Source organism: Pipistrellus kuhlii, unplaced genomic scaffold, assembly GCF_014108245.1.
Source record: "Pipistrellus kuhlii isolate mPipKuh1 unplaced genomic scaffold, mPipKuh1.p scaffold_m20_p_9, whole genome shotgun sequence".
In the NCBI taxonomy this organism is placed as follows: Eukaryota; Metazoa; Chordata; class Mammalia; order Chiroptera; family Vespertilionidae; genus Pipistrellus; species Pipistrellus kuhlii.
The window spans coordinates 55,456,433-55,483,604 of NW_023425595.1; the positions used below are offsets into that span (position 1 = coordinate 55,456,433).

At 36.6% G+C, this 27,172-nt stretch overlaps 1 protein-coding gene across 1 annotated transcript in view; it reads left to right on the forward strand.

Moving 5' to 3' along the window:
• The window catches only part of DYNC2H1 (dynein cytoplasmic 2 heavy chain 1), a 246,906-nt gene that overhangs the window by 25,342 nt on the left and 194,392 nt on the right, over positions 1-27,172 (forward strand). Inside the window, 16 exon segments of the mRNA XM_036426957.2 lie at positions 539-637; positions 1,953-2,092; positions 2,178-2,406; positions 3,770-3,897; positions 8,255-8,370; positions 9,245-9,372; positions 13,684-13,833; positions 14,510-14,715; positions 15,642-15,797; positions 15,888-16,002; positions 16,172-16,342; positions 18,103-18,485; positions 20,587-20,719; positions 20,819-20,936; positions 22,718-22,830; positions 25,581-25,700. Coding sequence (XP_036282850.2) covers positions 539-637; positions 1,953-2,092; positions 2,178-2,406; positions 3,770-3,897; positions 8,255-8,370; positions 9,245-9,372; positions 13,684-13,833; positions 14,510-14,715; positions 15,642-15,797; positions 15,888-16,002; positions 16,172-16,342; positions 18,103-18,485; positions 20,587-20,719; positions 20,819-20,936; positions 22,718-22,830; positions 25,581-25,700 — 2,505 coding nt within the window.

The following is a 27,172-nucleotide window of genomic DNA, read 5'->3' on the forward strand; positions in this document are numbered from 1 at the left end:
TTAAATATATAATTTAAAATAACTTCTTACTTGGGAATAATTTGAGACTTAAAGTTGTAAAAATAGAACAGAGTTTATTTATACTACACTTTGTTGAGCTTCCCCTGTTAACAACCTAAATAACCATGGTAGAGTTAACAAAACTAGGAAATAAGCTGTTTTTGAATTTTGCAGTTTCTCCACTAGTCTTTTTTCCCCCCAAAGATCCAATCCAGGATCCTATTTTGCATTTACTTGGCGAGTCTCTGGAGTGTCCTCTTCCTCAGTCTTTGCTTGTTTTTCATGACCTTGAAACTTTCAATGAGTACTTGTCACTGATCTTGTAGAATATCTCTAGATGTGGGTTATATGGTATTTTCTCATGATTAAGTTAGCATTATGCCATTTTGGCTGGAATATCACTGAAGTGCTGTTTCGCCTTTCTCAATGCATTGATCATGTATTGGTATGTCATACTTTGGGTTGAGTTAACCTGGATCACTTAGTCGTGTCTGTCCAGTTTTTCCACTGAAAAGTTAATTACTCTGATTTTTAACAGGTGGTACTTCTTATGAATATTGATCTGCTTCGGCAACAACAGCGTTGGAAAGATGGATTACAAGAATTGAGAACTGGCTTAGCAAGTGTAGAAGCACAGGTAGAGTATGTTTTAGTTTGAATTATGTCTACACTTTAAAATATGACCATTTCAGAGAATATATGAATTTAATATATCTATTGCTGAAAAGTTTGAATATATGAATTGCTGAAAAGTCTATCAAGGTTATTTATAAACTTTTACTAATGAATTAGAAATTTATTGAATTATACATAAAGACCATAAAATAACAATGCATTTACATTAAAAATATAAGAAATTTCTATTTGTCTTATGGAATACCAAATCTCTCAATTCAGAGTTTATAGTTTTTCTGACATGGTGCTTAACTATTTATTATATCATTTCTTTTAGGTAGTTGTGGCATCTGTAGAACACAAAGTTAAGTTTAGGCAGAAGCCTAATGATTGATATAACTCTATATTAGAACTTTTTCCTTTTTTTGGGAAAAATTCAGTTCTAGTCACATTTTTATATAAGAAATGATGTAAAAAAAAAAAAAAGCAGTTAACACAGAGCCTGCCACATATCTTGGTTTTGAATATGAGTTACGTGTCTTATACATGTGTGTGTGTGTGTGTGTGTGTGTGTGTGTATTTTAAAACATATTTTTCTTTCAAAGATGAAGGGAGAGGGAGAGAGAGAGAGAAACATTGATGATGAGAATCATTGATCAGCTGCCTCCTGCACACCCCCTACTGGGGATTGAGCCTGCAACCCAGCTATGTGCCCTGACTAGGAATTGACCTGTGACCTTCTGGTTCATAGTTTGACACTCAATCACTGAGCCACTGGCAGGGCTGCATATATATTTTAGTTCTTAGAACTTAAGAAAAACAAAAACAAAAATTAAAGTGTTAGAATTGATATGTTTATGGTTCTATGGAAGCAAAAGATTATATAAACTATCCTGAGCATTTTTATATTTAAATTTAACATGTTTTAAAATGTGGAAGGTTTATTTAGGGGGTGAGAAGGGAAGAATAGAGCTATACTTGATGGTAATATTTTTAAAAAGGACTAAAAAATTCACAGAAAAATTGTTGTTTCTTTTACTGTTAACATAAAGTCCAATTCTAAAATCTATAAGTTATATTTATAACTTAATTTTTAAAATTTTACTGATTTTTGTATTCCATTTATAAACATGAAAATTAGAAATTTTCTTGTTTGACTTTATGTAACCTCTCATACTACAAGTAGAAATTAAAAGTAACTACAAGAGTTGCTTTTTTTAAAGATATTTTAAAATAAGTTTTTTATTGCTTATAGTTTTACTCTATATGATATGAACGCATTAACCCTCATTCTCCTACCTAATTTTTAAATAAAAAATGTAAATATAACATATTAGGGATTTCAAGCAAGTGACATGCATGCATGGAAGCTGCACTGGAATCATCAGCTATACAAAGCTCTGGAGCATCAGTATCAGATGGGCTTAGAAGCACTTAATGAGAATCTTCCCGAAATAAATATAGACTTACTGTACAAGTAAGATTTTTTTTTAAACCCAGTTTTCTTTTCATTCTAAAATTTTCTAATAATTTACATTTTAAAGTTACTTATTTACTTACAGACAAGGACGGTTACAATTCAGGCCTCCTTTTGAAGAAATCCGTGCTAAATATTACAGAGAAATGAAGAGATTTATCAGCATTCCTAATCAGTTTAAGGGAGTGGGTGAGGCAGGAGATGAATCTATTTTTTCTATTATGATTGATAGAAATGCAAGTGGATTTCTGACTATTTTCAGAAAGGCAGAAGATTTATTTCGGAGATTATTGGCTGTTTTACACCAACATAAGGTATGGAACATGTAATTTTCATCCTTCTATTATATTATAATATTTCACCTGGTTGGTTGATTAAGTATTACATATACAAACCATTAGTTTGCATTGTGTGATATAAAATAAAAATATTGCAAGCCAGAAAGCCAGGCTTAAGGATTCTTATACAAGGTAAGTTTATGCCACAGATGATTTATATCTTTTGACTATTTGAAGATTGAGAAAGTAGTTTTGTAAAAAATTGTTCTGTTAACTTGGAATATGTCATGACTCTGTTGTGCCAATTTTAATTCCTTTTAGGGAAATATATCATTTTCTTCATTCTTTGGAACAAGAGCAATCCGTGGAGGGAGGTGTTCAAAGTTAATTAAATTGAGATGATATGATTAAACATTTTGCTTTTGTTTAAATATATTATTACCACTAACTCTAAAGATAAACCCTAATTGCATTCATTGCTAATTGATATTGATCCTAAGACTATAAGTAGGAATTCAACCAGTTTTTAACTGCCACTGCAGTGCTTCTGTGTTTTAAATTTCTAGAATGAATTGAATATGAATACTTTCAGATTTGAAGCTTGGAGTGGCTCTTGGCTTAACAGTAGTGAGTCTATCTTAGTATACATCAAATTTGATAAGAGAATATAAAGTAAGGGTTTTTTTGTTTTGTTTGTTTCTTCAAAGTTTTATGATCACTGTATTTTTATATTGTCACTAGAGGCCCGGTGCACAGATTTGTGAACTGGTGGGGTCCCTCAGCCTGGCCTGTGCCCTCTTGCAATCCAGGACCCCTTGGGGGATGTCAGACTGCTGGGTTGGCCAAATATACAGGGATCGGGCCAAAACTGGCAATTCGACAACCCCTGAGAGATGTAGTAGTTCACGAAGCGGCTGGCAACTGGGGAGGAGCCCAAACCTATGCTGGGCGTCGCGCTGCTCCCTCCCATCCTGGCCCTGCTGCACACAGCTGCTCAATAGTGCGCTGCTGTGGAGGCAGCAGAGGCTCCTGCAGCTGAGCTCGCCAGGCTCTTGCGTCTGGCGCCCTGCAGTCAGTTGAGCAGCACTCTCACTGCTGTGGGAGCGTACTGACCACAAGGGGGCATCTCCTGCATGGAGTGTCTGCCCTCTGATGGTCAGTGCGCATCATAGCAACTGCTTATTCGGTTGTTTAGGTTAACATAAATAAATGTTTTCCCTGTTCATTCTTTAGATGCATAGTAATGATTGTATTTATATTCTTAAATTGAAATTTGCTTACAATTACACTTGTCCCTTTTTATAGGTTCAGTCCTAATATATACTAATAGTTAGACTATAAACTTTAAAATGTCAATTTATTAGTGCTATTTCTTTAATAATATACTTTTCATTCTTAGGAATGGGTTATAATTGGGCAAGTTGATATGGAAGCTCTAGTGGAAAAGCATCTTTCTACTGTTCATGATTGGGAAAAAAATTTTAAAGCACTGAAAATAAAAGGAAAAGAAGTAGAACGACTTCCAAGGTATCAGAAGTTAAAGTAACAGTTATTATGTACCAGAACAGCTTTGTCATGGGACAGTACTCTTCACTTATGGAAAGAAGTGAAGTCAGTTTCACACCTTAGAGCTCAACTGTGACACTTGAATATCATCTAAGTAGGGCTTGCTGACATTGAGGAGGTTCTCTTCTGAGGCTCTGCTGGTGGGACATGTTTGGGTAGACTAAATTGGGGGAGGAGGCTTCTCTACGGATCTGACATGAGAATCTAATATTTGATATGCATAGACACAGCCTAACAATGCTAAGAAACTACTGATGGGAGTATAGCAAAGGATAGGAAGCCAATGATATTCGATTCTGCTTCAGTGCTGCTCTGTTTCCTTCCAGATGCCTGGGAGGCACACAGTAGAGTGTGGCACCTAGTATTGCCCTAAATGTGGAGGAAACTCTCAGAGGGGCATCTCATAACCCAGTGATTTGAGAATATACCCCCTCACTATCTGAAATTCATATAACTGGAACCACTTTATAATAAGCTCTATGAAAGGCTTTGTTCAATTGTGTATATATTATCTATAAAGGATAATAAGACGTTTATTAATTCACTAGAGGCCTGGTGCATGAAATTCATGCTGGGGAGGGGTTTCCCTCCGCCTGGCCTACACCTTTCCAATCTGAATCCCTTGGGAGATGTCTGACTGCCAGTTTAGGCCCGACATGGCCCTCATAATCTGGGACCATTGGCTCCTAACTGCTCACCTGCCTGCCTGCCTGATCGCCCCTGGCCACCTCTGCCTGCTGCCCTGATTGCCCCATCTGTTCCCCTGCCAGCCTGATCTCCCCTAACTGCCCTCCCTTGCCAGCCTGATTGCCCTTCTGCCTTGGCCCCTGCCACTGTGGCTTTGTCCAGAAAGATGTTTGGATAGATGCCTGGAAGACGTCCATTTTAATTCACATATTACCCTTTTATTAGCATAGATTATAAAACATAAGCTTTAAGGTAGAATTTCATTAGTGACATGAAGAGACATTTCATTTAAAAATGTATATTGGTTTGATATGATTCAAATCAAGTTGTTTATAACAAAAATCAAGTCTTTAAGAATAGAATTGTTTGCCCAGCTGGTTTTGCTCAGTGCTTGAACTTCGGCCTGAGGACTGAAGGGTCCCAGGTTCGATTCTAGTCAAGGGCATATGCCTGAGTTGTAGACTCGATCCCCAGTAGGCCACGTGCAGGAGGCAGTTGATCAATGATTCTCTCTCATCATTGATGTTTCTTTCTCTCTCCCTCTCCCTTCCTCTCTGAAATCAATAAAAATTTATTTTAAAAAATAAAAGAATAAGATTGCTTTGCTATCAAAACCAAGTAAGTTGTGTCATTCGTTGTCCCTGATGAAGTTTGAGCAGCTCAGCTGCTAAGTGACTTCACTGGGTTCTTATCAAATAAAATCCATGGAAAAGCAACTATGCCCACCATCCATTTAGGCTATAAATACTGAAAATTGGGGATGACAGAGTGTTTCTGGGGCAGGAAACAGTGGGGGTCAGCAGCTGGGAGGCAGGGAAGATGCAGGAATGCTCAGTGCCTGAAAGCACTGGAGGGTCTGGGATATGCAAATCTGCTGGGAGAGGGGTCAGGCACTGTGGTTCGGGGTTTCCCCTTCCTGCGAGGCTCTTCCTCCTCTCACCTGTCCCTTTGGATGAAGGGGTGGGACGCAGGTCCACAGTGCCTGGGTGTGATGCCTCTCAGTCCTGGATCCCTCCCGGGGTGTGGGAAGGGTGTTTGTATTGGCTTATTTGATTCTTCCTACATGTTGAAGAGGGTGGCAGGGGAGTTGTCTTTCTTCTGCTTGCTCACCCTACCTGCCCCATGTGATGCCTTTTCCCTTCCTTCCCCACTGCCTGAGCTAACGTGCAGGAGATCACCCAGGATGAAACGGGGCCCCAGTTGTATTGTGTGGGAGATTGCGCTCTACAGGATCCAGGGAGGGTTCGGGTCAGTCACTGCGGGGAAAGGCTTCATTTAAAGGAAGCTGCTGCTTTGATAGGTGCCAGTTGAGCCATTTGTGGAGGGTTTATCATCCCTTCTGGCTGTTTTCTTGGAAACCACAAACTCAAGAGAGCAATGGAATGCTGTGTCCCCTTATCTGAAATCCTGATTCTCTAGCCCAGTGACCTAGATGTCCCAGGCAAGTGTGGGATGTCCCTTTCTTACTGATATGATGGCACACAGCCACGTTTTAGGTAGGCTAGGATTTGGGCTCCTACCTGGGGCTGGCACAGGGGGCAGGGACACAGCCTGCTGATCCAGTCTTTACATGATGGTGTATCAGACAATTCACATATTCCTCTATTAGTATAGATTTTAAAAAAATATTTTATTGATATTTTACAGAGAGGAGGAAGGGAGAGAGATAGAGAGCTAGAAACGTCGATGAGAGAGAAACATCGACCAGCTGCCTCTTGCACACTCCCTACCAGGAATGTGCCTGCAACCAATGTACATGCCCTTGACCGGAATCGAACCTGGGACCTTTTAGTCCACAGACCGACGCTCTACCATTGAGCCAAACTGGTTTCGGCTAGTATAGATTTTTTAAATTCTTTCTATAATTATTCAGTGAGCATTTATAATATGTAAAATTTGTTCTATGGGAGCACAAGATGAAGAAGACAGATTTTTTGTTGTTGTTAACTTTGTATAATTTAGCCCTTATATAAGATTTTTCTCAGGTGAACAAGTCTGATTCAACCTCTGTTTGTTTAGAACATTAAATTTTGCATTGAGAGTACCATGCAAAGAATTAGTGTTCTTAAAAACACATGCTATTTATGCTGATTATTAAAATACTGCATTTGTTTTATAATTTTTAAAAATAGTTTTAAAATTTTTGATTACTGTTGATATACAAGACTATATTAGTTTCAGGTATACAACCCAGTAATTACACATTTATATAACTTAGAAAGTGATCATCCTGATAAAACTCATACCTACTGACACCAGACATAGTAATTATAGTTTTGTTTTTTTAAAAAAAATATATTTTATTATTTTGTACAGAGAGTAAGGGAGAGAGATAGAGAGCTAGAAACATCGATGAGAGAGAGAGTCATCGATCAGCTGCCTCTTGCACACCCCCTACTGGGGATATGCCCGCAACCAAGGTACATGCTCTTGACCGGAATCGAACCCAGGACCTTTCAGTCCCCAAGCTGACGCTCTATCCATTGAGCCAAACTGGTTTCGGCTATTTCTAATTTTTCACTATTATAATAATACTTGTATATAATCTTGGAGTCTGCCCTGAAAATTTTGTTAGGATAAATTCTGAAGGTGAAGTTAGGGTTAAATCAAAGAGTATGATGCTTTTTTAAGAGTATTTGATGCATATTGCTAATTGGCTCTTCTTAAAAGCTGCATTTAAAAAAATATATGTTTTTTATTGACTTCAAAGAGGAAGGGAGAGAGAGATAGGAACAGCAATGATGAGAAAGCATTATTGATTGGCTGCCTCCTGCACATACTGGGGATCGATCCTGCAACTCTAGCATGTGCCCCAACTAAGAATCGAATTGTGACCTTCTGGTTCATAGGTTGATGCTCAACCACTGAGCAACACTGGCCAGGAAAATGTTGCATTTTTTTTATACTACTGCCAGTAGATCTGAGAGCACTGCCCACACAATTGAACATATGAATTAACAATTCATTACATTTTTGTTATTTTGGTAGGTATAAATGTTATTTTTGTTAAATAATGTATATTCACTTTCTACCCTTATTTTCTTTCTCTTATCATTGTTGTGTATACTTTGCAGAATAATGAATATATTTTATAAGTATTTAAAAATGTATGTTCCATGCTGTGACAAGTAGATCTTGTGAATAAATATATTCATGTAGATACATTATTAATTTGTAATTGCTGCTTTTTTTTTTATATATAAACATGATGGATGATCAAAATTGTAATATTATAGCCCAAGCTGGTTTGGCTCAGTGGATAGAGAGTCAGCCTGTGGGTTGAAGGTTCCTGGGTTCGATTCTGGTCAAGGGTACATGCCTGGGTTGTGGGCTCCATCTCCGGTAGATATCATTGATGTTTCTATCTCTCTCCCACTCCCTTCCTCTCTGAAATCAATAAAAATATTTAAAAGAACTCAATACCTGTAATATTATAACAAAATAAATGAAAACTGTCATAATACTATGCATATGGCATTTTTTCTAAATGAAATGTAAACATTCTTAAAGATCATACTAATACTTTTGCGTTACATTTGAAAATGTATTGCACAGAATGGTAATATTATAATGAGTCTCTTTCTCTACTTTCTCTTTTTCATGTTAAAATGTTTCCATTGGCATTTTTCAGTGCTGTCAAGGTAGACTGCTTAAATATTAATTGTAGCCCTGTGAAAACAGTGATTGATGACCTCATTCAGAAGTTATTTGATGTGCTTGTGCTTTCTTTGAAGAAGTCTGTCCAGGGTAAAGACATTTTTATTTTTACTTAATTTTATATATATAGAGGCATGTACTTTGATAGTTATGAAGTATGAATCTCAGTGGTAATTAAAATAATAACTGTCCAAAACTGGTTTGGCTCAGTGGATAGAGCGTCGGCCTGCGGACTGAAGGGTCCCAGGTTCGATTCCGGTCAAGGGCATGTACCTTGGTTGCGGGCACATCCCCGATAGGGGGTGTGCAGGAGGCAGCTGATCGATGTTTCTCTCTCTTCGATGTTTCTAGATCTCTATCCCTCTCCTTTCCTTTCTGTAAAAAATCAATAAAATATATTAAAAAATAAAAATAAAATAACTGATATAGAAAGTATTATGAAATGAAATGTGCTTAAAATAACTTTAAGAAAGCAATAAAATCATGTTCAACTCCTAAGAGGTCTAAAAATTAAAGGCATTTTTTATTATTTCAGTCTGAGCTAGTATTAATTTGTTACATACTTTACTGAAAAAGGTAGATAATGCTGCTATAATGTGTTTCTTTTTATTTCTTTAAATGACTATTATTTCCAATATATTACACTGTTTCTTGTTTGCTCTAAACTGAAATATTTTCGCATATTATTTAAAAGACTGGAAAAATTCCCGATTTTGAGTAACATTTAGTAAGAATAAGTATATTTTAACTTTGTACTCAGAATTTTAGAGTACAATGTGAATCAACTTTCATGAAAAGAAGTTTCTTTGCTTATTCTACATTTTGAAATTATGTTTTATGAAAGCAAATTATAATTTAGGATTTAATGTATATTAGATTACTTGTAAACCTTGATTTAGGAATTATGTAAATGAATATTTTTGTTGGTAATATTGTTTCTTATATTTTAATGTTATCTATTCAGCTCATTTACATGAAATTGATGCATTTGTCACTGGAGCTATGGAACTCTTATCAATGATGCCCCAGTCTGTGGAAGAGATAGGTAATGCAAATGTGCAGTATAGTAAGCTACAAGAACAGAAGCCACAGGTGAGAATTATAAAGAAATTTTAAAATTTATCTTACTATATTGGAGATATTTAAATTAGGTATTTTTTGTGGCAATTTAGAAATAGCATATCATTTCAATAGTAAAATGACATCCATATAATCTGGCCCAAATGGTAAGTTCATGATTGGGTACTTGATATTATATTGGTACTGGTGAGTGAAATTTGTGTGTGGAGAGGGTGTGTCCCTCGGCCTAGCCTGCACCCTCTCCAATCTGGGACCCCTCTCACAATCCAGGACTGCTGGCTCCCAACTGCTCACCTGCCGGCCTTCTTGATTGCCCCTAACCACTTCTGCATGCCAGCTTGATTACCCCTTAACCACTCCCCTGCCATCCTGATTGATGCCTAACTGCTCCCCTGCCAGCCTGTTTGCCCCTAACTGCCCTCCTCTGCCGGCCTGGTCACTCCTAACTGCCCTCCCCTGTAGGCTTGCTCACCCCCAACTGCCCTCCCTTGCAGGCCTGGTTTCTCTTAACTGCCCTCCTCTGCTGGCCATCTTGTGGTGGCCATCTTGTGTCCACATGGGGGCAGGATCTTTGACCACATGGGGGCAGCCATCTTGTGTGTTGGAATGATGGTCAGTTTGCATATTACTCTTTTATTAGATAGGATAATGAAATAGTAATAATAATGCTAGTATTAAAAAGGAACAATCTCTTACCCTTTGTGACATCATGGATGAACCTGGGATTATTATGCCAAACTAAATAAGCTAGACAAAGATAAATACCACATGATCACACTTACATGTGGAGTCTAATGAACAAAATAAACTGATGAACAAAATTGGTCCAGAAGCATGGATGCATGGAACAGACTGACAGATCCTAGGAGCAAGGGTGGTAAGGGAGCTGGAGGAGATTAATGAAAGAACTTATATGCATATAGGCAGTCCTCGGGTTACATTGGGTTCGACATATGTTTCATGGTTACGTCGCCATCTCCCAGTTATTTATATATAAAAAAAGTTCCATCATTTCAATGTATGTACATATGTGCTTTATGTTTTTTTATTATTTACTAGAGGCCTGGTGCACGAAATTTGTGCATGGGGTAGGGGTGTTTCCCTCAGCCCACCCACTCCAATCTGGGACCCCTTGAGGGATGTCCGACTGCCTGTTGGGATCTGGCCTAACCGGGCAGTCAGATATTCTTCTCCCAATCCAGGACTGCTGGCTCCCAACTGCTCTCATGCCTGCCTTCCGGATTTCCCCTAACCACTTCTGCCTGCCAGCCTGATCATCCCCTAACCACTCCCATGCCAGCCCGATTGATGTCTAATTGCTCCCCTGCCAGCCTGTTGGCCCCCTCTGCCGGCCTGGTCACCCCTAAGTGCCCTCCCCTGCAGAGTTGATCGCCTCAAACTGCCCTTCCTTGCAGGCCTGGTTCCCCGCAACTGCCCTCCCCTGCTGGCCATCTTGTGCTGGCCATCTTGTGTCCACATGGGGGGCAGGATCTTTGACCACATGGGGGCAGCCATCTTGTGTGTTGGAGTGATGGTCAATCTGCATATTACTCTTTTATTAGATAGGATAGAGGCCTGGTTTATGGGTGGGGTCCATCTGGTTTGCCCTGAAGGGTGTCCCAGATCAGGGTGGGGATTCCCTTGGGGCGTGGGGCGGCCTGAGTGAGGGGCCTGTGGTGATTTACAGGCTGGCCACACCTCCTGGCAACCCAAGTGGAGGCCCTGGTATCTGGGATTTATTTATTTTCTACTGTACAATTAAAACATTGTTGCCTGAAGTGGAGCCAAGCCTTCTGTTTGCTCTGTGGCAGCAGCCATTTCAGCCATTTCTGTTTGGATTTATGTATCTTCTATAATTGAAACTTTGTAGCCTTGAGTGGAGGCCTGGGCCGGCTAGGGCAGGTGGAAAGTTTGGCTTCCTCCATTGCCAGGGAAATGCAATCCTCCCTCCTGCTCTCTGTGGCTGTAGCTATCTTGTTTAGGTTTATTTGCATACTCCCTCTGATTGGCTGGTGGACGTGGCTGGTGGGTATAATGGAGTGATGGTTAATTTGCATATTATTCTTTTATTAGGTAGGATTTACCACTAGTAAAGGTCAGGAATTACCTGTCTTTTATTTATTTATTTTTAAAATATATTTTATTGATTTTTCACAGAGAGGAAGAGAGAGAGAGAGTTAGAAACATCAATGAGAGAGAATCATCGATCAGCTGCCTCTTGCACACCCCCTACTGGGGATGTGCCCGCAACTAAGGTACATGCCCTTGATCGGAATCGAATCTGGGACCTTTCAGTCCGCAGGCTGACGCTCTATCCACTGAGCCAAACCATTTTTGGCAGAAATTACCTTTCTTTTAACTGGGATGGGACAGGGGCTGGGTAGAATGGGGCAAAGAGTGGGAAAATGGGGGACATATGTAATACTACTAACAATAAAAATAATGCTTATTATTGGCTTCAGAAAAATTTGCAGTCTATTTTGTGATGTGGCATATTAGAATAAGACTAAGCAATAATATCATTGCTGTAAATAATTCATGCTGTTACATCAAGGATTGTAATTTTATCATGGTAAAGTGTAAAGTTAGAGCTGAATTAGGAACACACACACACACATACACACACACACACAATGGAGGAACTCATAATTAAAAACAAAGATAACAGAGTGGTAAAGATTTATAACAACATATCCAGAAAGGTAGAGTCCGGAAGAGGCAAAGCAAAATTTTATGAAGCTTATGGATGATTTTAGTTATGTTTAGAGGAAGGAGGAGAAATAATTCAAATCAGAATACAGATTTTATGTGTCTCCACTATATGTCAGACTTAAAATTGAGAGTTTAAGGGTGAGTAAAGAAATTTACTTTCATGGTGGGAGGAATTACAAAATTTTTTTTAAAAAAATATATATTTTATTGATTTTTTACAGAGAGGAAAAGAGAGGGATAGAGAGAGAGGGATAGATTCTCTCTCATTGATGAGAGAGAATCTATCCCTCTCTCTCTATCCCTCTCAATGAGAGAGAATCACCGATTAGCTGCCTCTTGCACACCCCCTACTGGGAATGTGCCTGCAACCAAGGTTCATGCCCTTGACCAGAATCAAACCCGGAACCTTTCAGTCCATAGGCCGATGCTTTGTCCACTGAGCCAAACCGGTTTTGGCAATTACAAAATTTTTTATGATGTGTAAGGCTTACAGGTATAAATGAGGGTTTAAAGGCAAATAAAACAATGTATTTGTCTAGTAGAAGGAATTACTTAAAGAAGGAGTGGAATTACGGGGAGTGGCAGTTAGTGAAAGCACAGAGGCACTCACTCATTTATTTGACAGATCTTTATGGATCACTAGATGTATGTATTCCAGGCATTGTGCTAGGAGTAGGGATTGCAACTGTGAACATGCTCTGTTCTCATGGGATGCACATTCATGTGTCCGGGAAGAAAGGGGAGAGGGGAAAGGAGGAGAAAAGAGATGGGGAGAGGAGAGAAGGAGCAAGAGAAGTGAAAGAGCAAGCATGCTCAACTGGGTAGGTGGTCATGAGACACCTTCTCAGAGAGATGACATATGAACTGAGACCTGGAAGATAAGCAGCAAACGAACCATGCTGAAATTTTGAGGCAGGTCATTCTAAGCAAATATTGTCTATTATGTGATTTAAAAAATCTTTCTATGGAGATTATTGCTTTGTTGATTAGGAAAAGTACAGTATGGGACACTGTTGTTTTATAGTGTTTTAAAAGACTTAGAAGCAGTTTAGCACCTATTTCTATACCTGGACTATTGAACAAACTGCTACCTCTACATGACTCAGGACATTTGGAGTAGAAACAGAGTGCAGGAGCTTGATTTTACTTCTTCAGTTGTCAGTTTCTTAAGTTCCCCTTTTCAGGGCTTTTCTCTCTTTATTAACTAGGACATTTAATTAACTTATATTCTTAGGTAATCACTAATTTCAGTTTTTTTAAGAAACCTTTTTAGCATTTTCTTATGTATGCAACATTTGTAATAAGGACTTTACTTTGAACAGCTATAGTATTATCTTTATGGATTTACAATTTTATTCAGCCTCATGTTACCACTTTTATTCTACGTTTTAAACTTCTAATTTCAGACTGTCTTGGTTGAGTTTGTATTTAATAATAAATAAACATTATAAAATTTATATCCAGGAATTTATAATTTATAAATTATAAAATTTATATCCACAAATTATTTAAAAGCAAATCTTGATTTTTAAAAAGCAAATCATGAAATAAAAATTTAAAAGAATGGAATTAAAAAGTGATAATTTTTCCCCCCATTTCTTTGACCTTTAGATTTTACCTTTATTTCAAGAAGCTGAAGATAAAAACAGACTTTTACGAACTGTAGCAGGCGGAGGTATAGAAACAATTAGCAATCTGAAGGCTAAATGGGATAAATTTGAGTTGATGATGGAAAGTCACCATCTTATGATTAAAGATCAGGTAAGATCCTTGTAGTCATTTGTTAAAATGGAAACTTAATTTTTTCTGACTTAAGATTTCTTGTATTGTAGCTCAGGCTTATTAGAATTTTACATTGCTGATAAAACTGACTATCCTCAGTATTTCTATATAATGAAATAATTTATGATCATCTTTCATGTATTTTATCTTCTCTTCTGGCCATTCAAGAATACATGTAATGCTATCTTTATACTTTCTTGTGAATTAATTTGTTTACTGACCATGTCTGGTATCTGTTAAGGGTACAACCTGGAAGTTGCACATATCAATTGCACTCAGATTCCATTGACCAGAATTTAGTCTTATGCCCTTTAGCTGTATGGAAGATTGGGAAAGGCCCTCAGGTAGAACAACTGGCAGTCATTAAACCACCTTTTTTTTCCTTCTTCTTTTTTTAAATCACATTAGCTTTTTGCTAATAGGTGCTATTAATCACATGAATGATTTTCTAATGATGTCTGTGGATTATCTATTAATTTAACTTTGTGGTCTAATTTTATGCATTTGAACAATTTTTTACACTTGAATTAATTAAAAATCATTTGAAAAGTTAGTATTGAAATTTTTCACTTAAATAGAAAATAGAAATAAAAAATGTGAAGTTGAAGTGAGATTTTACTGCGAATTAAATTATATAAACTCTGTTGGCTTGTAGATTGAAGTGATGAAAGGAAATGTGAAATCACGTCTTCAGATCTATTATCAAGAATTGGAAAAATTTAAAGCTCGTTGGGACCAACTAAAGCCCGGTGATGATATTATTGACACTGGCCAGCAAAATACCCTTGATGAAAGTGCAAAGTTAATAAAAGAGAAGAAAGTTGAGTTTGATGATCTTGAAGTCATAAGAAAAAAGCTGGTGTATGTTTTTTGTTTTTTCAAACTAATAGTACTCATTTGAAAAAAATCTTATATATTAAGTTAGTAATTTTCTTATATCTGTTATTTTTATGCAGTTCCTTATAAATTTCAACAGTTTAAAATACAAATTATAAGTGATCATGCTACTGCTTTCCTAGGAGTGTGGTTAAATTATATAAAAATACTAAAAGAAAAGCAAATTCTGGTTAGGTCAAAAAATAATACAGAAAATTAAATTTATTGAAAGTTAAATTAGGGAGTTGGAATATTACTTTTTGTGATCTCATTTTTTTAAAAGGAATATATAAAATGAATGGTAAATTACTTTCATGGGCTCTGAGGGAAAAAAATGAACCTTATAAAATAATAAAAAGAGACCTCAGATTAAAAATTTATTGTTTTATGTTATAATGATACATCGTATTAAATTAGAGCATTGTTTTAGTTTTGATTATTTAGGCAAATGTAGCCATAAACTAATTGCTTTTATAGGAGTAGAAATTGAAATATCACATTTATTAAATGGTATTACACCAATTAAATGAAGGATATCATATATTCTAAAAGCTAACCCTTTCAATTGAGAATATTTTCAGATTAACCTATAAATATATATAATTATGAATGTATATTACATATCACATAACATATAATTAACAAAATATATTTACATATGTTACCAACTTTGCTTTAACTCCCCTGTAAAAAATGCATATTATTGAATTTAGAAAAGCTCATGACTAAGTAAAAGCTCATGCCAACTATAATTCTCATGTAAAATTGGCATAGTCTCCAACTGTGTACTTCTGCTATCACACAACCTTATATACATACACATACACATAGGAAATACAGTTAAATAATGATATTTAACAATTTTCCTTCTTTTAAAACTTAATGAATGATATTTCATTTTTTTTAAATAGTGATGATTGCCATCATTTTGGACTAGAGGAGCCTAACTTCTCTTTGGCATACAGCATTTCTAAAGACATTGAGAGCTGTGCACAAATTTGGGCTCTTTATGAGGAGTTTCAGCAAGGATTTCAGGAAATGGCCAAAGAAGATTGGATTACTTTTCGGTTTGATTCATAAGTAATATTTAGATTTTTATTATTTGGTAGTGCTTTTTTGGGATGTAAGTTTTAAGGTGTGTTTCTGGTATTTTATAGGTCTAAGACATATCTGTTTGAGGAATTTTTGATGACTTGGCATGACAAATTAAGAAAAGCTGAAGAACATTCAGTAATGACAGTGAAATTACAATCAGAAATTGATAAATATAAAGTAAGATAGTTTTACTCATCCTGCTATTTAAAAATTATTTATCTTTTTATTATGTAGTAACAGAATAAGACAAATAATTAAATTTTTTATACCTAATAACAGTAAATACAAATTTGCATTTTGCTCATGTATGTATACATATATCTTTCTTTTTTCTCTTTTTCAACAGATGGTAATTCCTATCTTGAAGTATGTGAGAGGGGAACATCTTTCTCCAGACCACTGGCTTGACCTTTTTCGTCTACTTGGCCTTCCTAGGGGGACTAGTCTAGAGAAATTACTGTTTGGTGATCTTATTGGATTAGCTGATACAATTGTTGCTAAAGCTTCAGACCTTAAAGTAAGAATCACTTTTATAAATATCTCACATATCCGATCTTTGATAGCATGTGATTTTGCTTTATATTTGATTATTTAATAAAAAAAAATCAAGTAAATTTTTTTCTTCTTTTTAAGTAGTGATAATGTTCCATTATTCCATCATTCTTTCAGTAGCAGTCCACTTGAATATATCTAGCACTGTATATGAGAGTATAGAAATAATAATATAAACCTCTTATTTGAGAGAGAGAAAACATATGAAATAAAAAAGTCTTACTTTAAAAAGGGAGTCAGCTTTAATAAAAAATGAATAAATACAAATTATTTTACATATAATACATTTAAAATCATGGGATATATTATAAACAGAAGGTAAGGGATACAAAAATTAAGAGAGTTAAACCTATAGTAAATTTGCCACTCAGATTTAGGTTTCAGGTTAAAGTAAAACTTGTCACAATTCTATCATAAGTGGTAGACTTTCTATGTTTTCTTCTGCCTATTCAATCTATTTACACTAATAAAAAGGAAAGATGCAAATTGACCATACCTTTGCAACACCCACTATCCAATTAGGAGTGAGTATGCAAATTAACCCAACAAAGGTGGCAGGTTAATTTGCATATGCAGGCACCCAGTGGCCTCTAGGCAGCGTGGGAAGGTGGAAAGGTGGCTCCAGCCGAGTGAGGTTGGTGCTGGCAGCCAGGGCAAAGAAGGCCCATTCTTGCACGAATCTTCGTGCATTGGGCCTCTAGTATATATACAAAAGCCTAAGCAACCCTTACGACCAAAAAGACTGATCAACCAGTCACTATGATGTGTACTGACCACCGGGGGGGCAGATGCTCAATGTAGAAGCTGTCCACTGGTGGTCATTGCGCTCCCACAGCCAACCTCCCACAGCCCCTTTCCCCTGCTGGCCAGCTCCCGATATGCCCTGATTGGGTGGCCAGCCGGCCAATCTCCGGAGTCTTCACCCTGGCTGGCTGGCCCCCTTATCGGCCTTGATTGCTGGCCAGGCTGAGGGACCCCACCTGTGCACAAATTCATGCACTGGGCCTCTAGTATAAAAATAAAAGAACCCCTGATGTCAAATTGATCTATTTGCTATCTAAAATGTAATGTTTGTTGATAACTCTGGAACATATTTAGATAATCATGAGGTTATAAATGTGACTGCTGTAGAAGATAAATTGGGAGGGCTGCTAATCATTTTAGATGTATCAGAACTTACACTTAAGTTATATACAATGTCTGAGGCATGCAAAACTTTAAATCCACTTGTTTTGTATTTTGTGATGGATGCTTGAATTTTCTTTTTTAAAATATATTTTTTTAATTGATTTCAGAGAGTAAGGAAGAAGGTGGGAGGAGAGAGAGAAACATCATTGATGAGAGAGAATTATGGATTGGCTGCCTCTGCACGCCCCATATTGGGGATAGAGTCTGCAACCTGGGCATGTGCCCTTGACTGGAATCGAACCTGCGACCCTTCAGTCTGCAGGCCAATGCTCTATCCACTGAGCCAAATCAGCAGGGGTGATGCTTGAATTTTCTGTTTTTCTTGTTTAGAAGTAAAAAGCATAAGGCGTAGAACTTTGACCATGTGAACCTGGATACTTAGTCTTTGATAGCCATGGATACATTAGCCAGTAATTCCCTTTTATCCTCTAAAATATATCCACTTAAAAACGTCGTCTTATAAGTTGAACTTCTTACAATTTATTTGTATAATAATTAATGTTGAAGTAATAAATATGGATATTTTGTGTTAAATAGGATTTAAATAGTCGAGCACATGGTGAAGTTACAATCAGAGAAGCTTTACGTGAACTTGATCTTTGGGGAGTTGGAGCAGTGTTCACACTGACTGACTATGAAGACAGCCAAAAACGAACCATCAAGCTGATTAAAGACTGGAAAGACATAGTAAACCAAGTTGGAGACAATAGATGCCTTCTTCAATCCCTAAAGGATTCTCCTTATTATAAAGGATTTGAAGATAAGGTGTCAATTTGGGAAAGAAAACTTGCACAGTTAGACGAGTACCTGCAGAATTTAAACCATATTCAGAGAAAATGGGTGTATTTGGAGCCCATTTTTGGCCGTGGAGCATTGCCAAAAGAACAGGCACGCTTCAATAGAGTGGATGAAGATTTTAGGTCAGTACAACTACATAAGACATGGACACATATGGCAGTCTTTATTCATATTATAAGGTGTTTAATGCAAGTAATTACTTTTTCCTTATTAGAATCATCTGTGTATTCCAATTCTTTCTTTAGTGGTTATATAGCTATTTCTGAGCAGCTATTTTTCTCTCAGTTAGCCATGTGTTTCCTGGACTATTTTGAACTGGTTTCTGTTTACCACTCTCCCTATATATACCTAATATTTTCTTGAGTCACCAGATCACAGCTATGCTGTTGTAAATCTGTTGGATATTTTTCTTATCTCTGACTAGTATTTAATAGAATTAAGTAATTCTTTCCTCTTTCTTATTAGCTTATGTGATGCTGTCCTCTCCTGTTTTTGCCTGTCTCTGGTTCCACTCCTAGTTTCTAGTGCTGAGCCCTCTCAAAACATTGAGTGTAGACATCTCCAGGTTTCAGCCTTAGGAGCTTTTCTCACTCTATTTTCTCCTTTCACTTCCTGGTGTCTCCTCAACCTCTATATTAAGCCCCTATTGCTCTTCTGAGAAATATCAGAATTAAGATGATGAGTTTATCTCTTTCCCACAAATATTTCCTCTTTCAGATTCTGTGTCAATAAATGGTACCACTTAATTGCTCAAAGCAGAAATAGAATGGGTGTCTTTGCTAACTCATGCCATTTTCAAATCTATGAAATTAGCAAATGTAAGCCAATTAATTAATTCACTTACTGTAGTTTAACATGCCTTTTATATTTCTATTGTATTTTTAAATTTTATTCTAAAGTACTTTTGTTGTCACTCACGTTGACTACTGCCTAACCTTCTGACTTATTCTTGTCATTACTTAACAAGTTTTTCATATAACAGCCAAAATAATTCTTTAAAAAGTGAAGTTTCATCATTCCTTTTCTTTATTGCTTTAAGACCTTAACATGGTTTCCTTTTGTTCTAAGGATGAAAAATGATCTGCCCTCGTCCATCTCTCTACCTTTTCTTGTGCTGCTCTCCTTTCCACATTCGTGCCTCTAGCCTCTTGCCTCTGAGGCATTCCAAGCTGCTTTCTAGGATCTTTGCCAGAAATGGTTTCCCTCGTAATCACTGACTTCTCTTTTTATTCATCGTCTCAGCTTAAATTACTTCCTCAAAGAAGCCATAGAATAGAGTTGTCCTATTAGGCACTTCAATAATACTTTGTAATTTCCTTTTAGTAGTTATTATAACTTTATTGAAATGTTATGAGAAATTATTTAAAGTTTTTCTTTTTTTTTAGATATTTTTTACAGAGAGGAAGGGAGAGGGATAGAGAGCTAGATACATCGATGAGAGAGAAACATCGACCAGCTGCCTGCTGCATGCCCCTTACTGGGGATGTACCCGCAACTAATGTACATGCCCTTGACCAGAATCAAACCTGGGACCTTTCAGTCTGCAGACCAATGCTCTATCCCCTGAGCCAAACCGGTTTCGGCTACCGTATTTTTCGGACCATAAGACACTTCGGACCATAAGACACACCAGTGTTTAGAGAAGGGAAATGAAGAAAAAAAGATTCTGAAACAAATAGTGTCCTAAAATATTTTATGTGCATTAAAACCCAACATCACAGTCATAAACACATGTAATCAACCCTGTAAAGTAAACAGCAGCATTTAGAACCATTTTAGAGCCGGGCAAGCACACAGAGACCACACAGAGCCGGGCAAGTAAAAAAACTTTTTTTTTAAAGTATATGTGTAGGCTATATTTGGACCATAAGATGCAGGGACTTTTCCCCCTCACTTCTGGGGGAAAAAAAGTGCGTCTTATGGTCCGAAAAATACGGTATTTAATGTTTTTCTCTGTCACTAGCCTAATAGCTCCATGATGTGGGGCTTTGTTTGTTTAGTGAATAAATGAAATGAAAGAATTTGCAGTATGGGAAGTTAAAAATTGTAATGGGGTATTATTAATTTTAACATTATTTATTAGCAGCATAATTATATGTTGGTGTTATATTGGATTACCTCTAGTTTGTGTTTGTTTTAAGCAGGTTAATAACTTTTTCAATATATGTCAGCCAAAAAATTGTTAAAATAGATGTGAAAATGACTGTTATTTTCTTTGCTTAGATCAATAATGACTGACATCAAGAAAGACAACAGAGTTACAACGTTAACTACTCATGCAGGAATCAGAAATTGTCTACTACAAATACTTGATCAGCTTCAAAGATGTCAGAAATCATTAAATGAATTTTTGGAGGCATGTTTTTAAAAAATATTTATGTAATAAATTGCAAACTACTTACCATAGTAATTTTTGAAAAGAGAAGGTTATTTTTTGTTGTTTTATTTTTATTAGGAAAAACGCTCAGCATTTCCAAGATTTTATTTTATTGGTGACGATGACTTGTTAGAAATACTGGGCCAGTCCACCAATCCGTCAGTAATTCAATCTCACCTTAAGAAGCTGTTTGCTGGTAAGATTCAACATTTATTCAACCAATGTTTATTGAGTTTCAGCTATCTTCCAGATACAATGTTAGGCTCTTAGGTAGACTATTGGATAAAATACAGGACATACACACAAAGAACTAATAGTTTAGTAGAGGAGATAAACTAGTAGGTTGACAAACATAGTATGACTGTTCCCATGGTCAATATAAGTAAATGGCATTATACCTGCATCTATGAAGGTATGGAATTTTGTGTGTTTGCCTTTTAAGAGGCTCCCTGAATTTCTAGCGTCACTCCCTGGCAGACAGCAGCAACCCTACTCCTTTTCACAGCCAGATATTCTGTAGGCACCCTTCTTAGTTGCAGTGCTCTCTGCTGGGGGTCCTAGCGTGGGGATTAGATTCCACAGTTCTCAGTGGTAACCCCCCACAGCTGAGATATCTGTCTGGAACTTCAGCTGCTGTTTGTGGGTGCCCAGCCAGCCCTTTCACACCTCTGCCCCTCCTACCAGTCTCGATGCAGTCTCCACTGTTGGTCCTTGCATATCACGTTCTCTCCAGTGAATCTTCTGTTTATTATTCAGGAAGTTTTTCTGTATTTTAGTTGTAATTCCAGTGTTTTCCTGGGAACGTGTCTGTGCAGCATCCACATACTCTGCTGCCATTTTTAATCTCTCACTGGCAGTGTTTTTTGAATAAAATTTTGTTGGAACACTCTCACACTCATTATTGTCTATAGCTGCTTTCATGCTATCAACACCGATTGGTTAGTTGACACAGAGAACCATGATTTGTAGAAACCAAAAATATTTACTCTGGTGCTTTACAGAAGTATTTACTAACCACTGTCTATTTGAAGTTTTTCGATGTTTACAACTGTGGGCTTGGGCGGTAGTGGAAAGAGCTCTTGGAATCAGAAGGCTTGCAATCAAGCTCTACCTGTACTATTCATTAGTCAGTTATTAATTAATTGTTACCTCTCTGACAATTTGAAAATAATAACTTACAGGGTTTTCTGAAGATCAGAATTAGTTAATGCAGCGTTTTTCAACCGCTGTTCCGCGGCACACTAGTGTGCCGCGAGATGTTGCCTGGTGTGCCGTAGGTGCAGACAAGACAAGAATTTTATAATTTTTCACTATTTTGTTTACTTAATATTTCATAATAAAGTAATTATAAAATACTTTCTTTGTGTTTATTTGATTCCTATTCAAGAGAATTACTTTATATATAGTCAATATAGGCACAGAGTTAAATTTTTTAACATTTTCTAATGGTGGTGTGCCTCATGATTTTTTTCATGAAACAAGTGTGCCTTTGCCCAAAAAAGGTTGAAAAACACTGAGTTAATGTATTTAGGCTTTTTGTTGTTGTTGTTAAATATTAAAAAATTTTCAAATTTTGGTGAAGGGCAGGCCTATTTGCCCTCCCTCTTTTTCTCATCTTTTTGCCTCATATCAGTGGAATCATCAGTATGTATTCTTACTCATTAATTTGTGTCTGACTTTTTTTTTATTGCTCACAATAATGTTTTGAGATATCTATCCCTATATTTTATTATTTTAAATTACTGAATAACATTTCATTGTTTGAATATGTCACAGTTTATTCATTTATCTGTTGATGAGCTTGGGTGGTTTCCCCTTTTTGGTTATGAAAAGCTATTGCATTACATTATATGCTAGAATTGACATAATTCTATTGCATGTCATATTTATTTTGAAGTATATATTATGTGATAACCATGTATGATTTCTAATAATTATTTTTTATAATGTTGCATTTAAATTGTTTTTATAATGTAGGTATTAATAGTGTATGTTTTGATAGTGAATCAAAACATATAATTGCAATGAAATCTTTGGAGGGCGAAGTTGTACCTTTAAAAAATAAAGTTCTTCTATCAAATAATGTAGAGGTAAGTCATTCTTTTTCATGTATGAAAATTGAAAGAATTAAGTGTATGAACTTTATATAAAATTTAGTAAATTTGCTAGGTAAAGTTGGTTAATTTAGAAGGTAATTTTTTTGTTTTGTTTTGTTTTGTTCAGAATGATTTGATATTAAAGGGAATACAAATTTTTAATCTTTGGAAGGCAGTATATAATAATGAAAAGAGCCTTTGCATGGAGTAAAAAAGACTTAGATAGTAATCTTAGCTACAAAACTTACTAGCTATTTGACTTAGAATCTATTTCCTTATCTGTAAAATGGGAATCTCACTACTTGTTGCAAAGGCTTTCTTTTGAATGTTAAATGAGATAACTGGCTTTAAGCACATTATATAGTGTTTGGAACATATGTACTCGATAAGCCTTAGTTCTCTTTTCTTTTAATAATGAGTTGTATGGCCCTGGCTGGCATCCTCAGTGGTTAGAGCATCAGTTCCTGCACTAAAGGCTTGGGTTTGATTCCTGATCAAGAGCACATACCTGGATTATAGGTTCAATCCCTGGCCCCATTCAAGGTGTGTATATGAGGCAATCACACACCTCGATGAGTCTCTCTCACATTGATATTTCTGTCTTTCCTCTGTCTTTGTTTCTCTCCCCACACCCCCAACCCCCATCCACTTACTCTGAAAATTTAATGGGAAAAATATCCTCAGTGAGGATTAATAAAAATGAACTGTATAAAATGATTTATACAGTTAATGTGAATTAGAAAGCTTAGCCGAAACCAGTTTGGCTCAGTGGTAGAGTGTTGGTCTGTGGACTGAAAGGTCCCAGGTTCAATCCTGGTCAAGGGCATGTACATTGGTTGCGGGCACATCTTTGGTACGGGGTGTGCAAGAGGCAGCTGGTCGATGTTTCTCTCTCATCAACGTTTCTAGCTCTCTATCTCTCTCCCTTCCTCTCTGTAAAAAATCAACAAAATGTATATTTTTTAAAAAAAGAAAGCTTAAAGCTAGTGCACTTGCAGAATAGCTATGATTAATTGGTTCTATAGCACTGAAAGTGAATTCTCAAAGGCCTATTACAGGTATACAGCTAAAACCAAATAGCAGTAGGTTGCATCGCATTGAATTATAATTTTTAGGTTCCAGAATTATCTTCCAACTGAAGTCAAAGGCCATGTCTTCCCATGCATGTGTCTATAAAGTTTAGCCAAAGGACTGTTCCTGATTGGGCCTCAACAGTTTATCAGGTGATTGAAAGCACAGAAGTTTTTTAAAACAGGGCCCATGCTTGGTGAAGAGTTTTGCTGCTTCCTGCTGTTGTTTTCCTTCCTGTAGTTTTGGGACTAGATGAACAGAGAGAAAGAGCTCAAGTTTTAGAGCTGGGCTAGAGCGAATTTTCCAGCAGAGGAAAAGTGAAGTCTGGAGGTGTCTGCAATGATGAGCTTTGCACAGACAAAGCTCTTCACTCTTTTGCTTCAGTGGCTTTGGAGATGAGTCAAGTATCATGCTGTTTTTAATATTGGAAAGAGCTCTAAAGATATAAAGTAAAACTAGAACATAGAGTTAAAGTAGGTAATGAAAAGCTATTTAAGATTACAGCTTTTACTCTTAGATTTTATTACAAGTAACAGTCTTTTAAAGTTAAGTAAATAGTGATTCATAAATATAGTTCCTCCTAACTAAGCAATCCCTTCCCAGGATTGCAACTTTATGAATGTGAGATCATTAGTATAACAAGAGCCTGGGGACTTAGCTTGTCACTTTGATTCTGATTTATTGGCTCAACTATCTACATTGATTAGTTATAATGATAAAAGGAATGAGGTACTTTTTAAATGTTTATAATATATTGTATTGGTTTGCATAGATAATGTACTAGCTAACCACAACTTTTGAGTTTTTATACTTGCAGTTATGCCAAGAGGTTGAAAAATACAGATTTTCTTCAAATTACTTAAATCATTAATTATATGACATATAACATGTTGGGATGTAAGAGTCAATAAGAAATTATAATTCACCCTCCTGAAATAAAAGAATAGGGTCAGTCAATAGATTATTCAGCCTCTGTGAACAATATGAAGTTTCCTCAAAACATTAAATATGGAACTGTCATTTGACCCATTGATCCCACTTCTGGCAATATATCCTAAAAACCCCAAAACACCAATTAGAAATGATACATGCACTGAATAACATTTTTGAAGCAGCATAATTTATATGTTTAAAGTAGCATAATTTATAATAGGTAAGATTTGGAAGTAGCTCAAGTGCCCATCAGCAGATGAATGGATAAAAAAACTGTGGTACATTTACAAATTGGAATATTATGCAGCAGTAAAAAAGAAAGAACCCTTACCATTTGCATTAGCAAATAAAGCCAGTCAGAAATGATAAGTATCACATGACCTCTCCCAGATGTAGAATCTAATGAACAAAATAAACTGATGAACAAAATAGATCCAGAGACATATGAGCATGGAACAGACTTTGGTACCTTACAGGGAAGGTGGGGAGGGTGGGTGGTGGGAAGAGATCAACTAAAGAACTTGTATGCATATGTGCATAATCCAGGCTGTAGGGAGGTGAAGGCCTGGGTCAGGGGTGGGAAGGCTAGAAAGGGTCAATGGGAGAAAAAGGGGACATATGTCATATTTTCAGCAATGAAGATTACAAAAAATAAAAAAAATGAATTTGAAAGTTAAAAAAAAATAGGTTGTATATCTGTTTTATGATATGTATATATTATTTTCTAACTTTGTTTTTAGAATTGGTTAAATGATTTGGCCCTGGAAATGAAGCAGACTTTGAAACAGTTGTTGACAGAATGTGTTACTGCTGGACGAAGTTCTCAAGGTGCAATTGACTCATCCTTGTTCCCATCGCAGGTAAGGAGGCTTATGTCTGGAGTAAACATGGCATCTGGGTGATCCCCGGCTGCGAGTCCCAGGGCTCAATCCACTGACATCTCTGTGCTCCTTTTACCTAACAGTTGTCATTGACAATTTGCTTAATTTCTGCGTCTTGGTTCTCTTAACTGTAAAATGTGAGGGAAGAACTGCATGATAGTTAAGTTCTCTTCTATCTCCATTAATTTGCTATAATTTAGATTCTTTCAAGCAGAAAGCATGCTGAGATATAAGCAGCCAGACTGGTGGGGAATAGAATATGGAGGGAGAATCAGTCATGTAATAGTTTTCTCCTTTCTGATGTTAGTCCATCATTGATGGAAGGGCACAGATGGATAACACTGTCCCCCACTCCTCACATGGAATCATCTAAGGAGGTCGATACAGACAGGAATTTAGCAGGGTATTAGTGTAGATGGGAAATATGGTTACATCACTGATCTAAATTGTTAGCAGAGGAGCTGAGAGCTTCGTTACATAGTGGGCATTGTAGATTGTTGCAGGTCGGTATTAATAGGACCTCATTCCTGAAACACTGGATCCTAGATACCAATCTTTTTAAAAAAAAATATTTTTATTGATTTTTTATAGAGAGGGAGGGGGAGACAGAGTTAGAAACATTGATGAGAAAGAAACATCGACCAGCTATCTCCTGTACACGCCCCACTGGGGATGTGTCCAGACCAAGGTACATGCCCTTGACTGGAATCGAACTTGGGACTTTTCAGTCCATAGGCCAACTCTCTATCCACTGAGCCAAACCGGTTAGGCCCTAGGTACCAATCTTATAAAACTTGTTGCAGACCTTATCAACACATAGCACTAAGACTTGTGTTAAGTATTCTGCCTTGTTTAGGATTTGTTTTATTGCTGGTTAAGACTAACACTATCGGTTTAGGACATCAGTAACTTTAGTTCTTAGGGACCCTGAAACATAGGCATTGTGGTATTCTATGATTTCTCATAAGAAAAATCTACCCAAATGCTCAAAGAGTTATTTGTTTTTCAGATTAAAACATTTAGTGGCTTGATTTGTTAAATGGGAAACTTGGAACATTTTAGATTCTTAGCACTTTTATCATTGATGTCATTTGTATCCTTTAACCCTTTGAGTCAAACTAAGGTTTTTTTAAAAAACCTTGTAGCCCTTGTAGCTCTATCAATGGATAGAGCATTGGCCTGCAGACTGAAAGGTCCTGGGTTTGATTTTAGTCAAGGGCACATGCCCAGGTTGTGGGCTAGATCCCCAGTTGGGGGCGTGCAGGAAGCAACTGATCAGTGATTTTCTCTCATCGTTGATATTTCTATCTTTCTCTCCCTCTCCGTTCCTCTCTGAAATCAATAAAAATATTAAAAAATAAAAATAAAAAACCTTGTAAAGTTCTTAGAGAAAAGTAAAAGCAATCATTAATGAATACTGCCAGTGCAAAGTCAGAATTAAGCTGCATTAT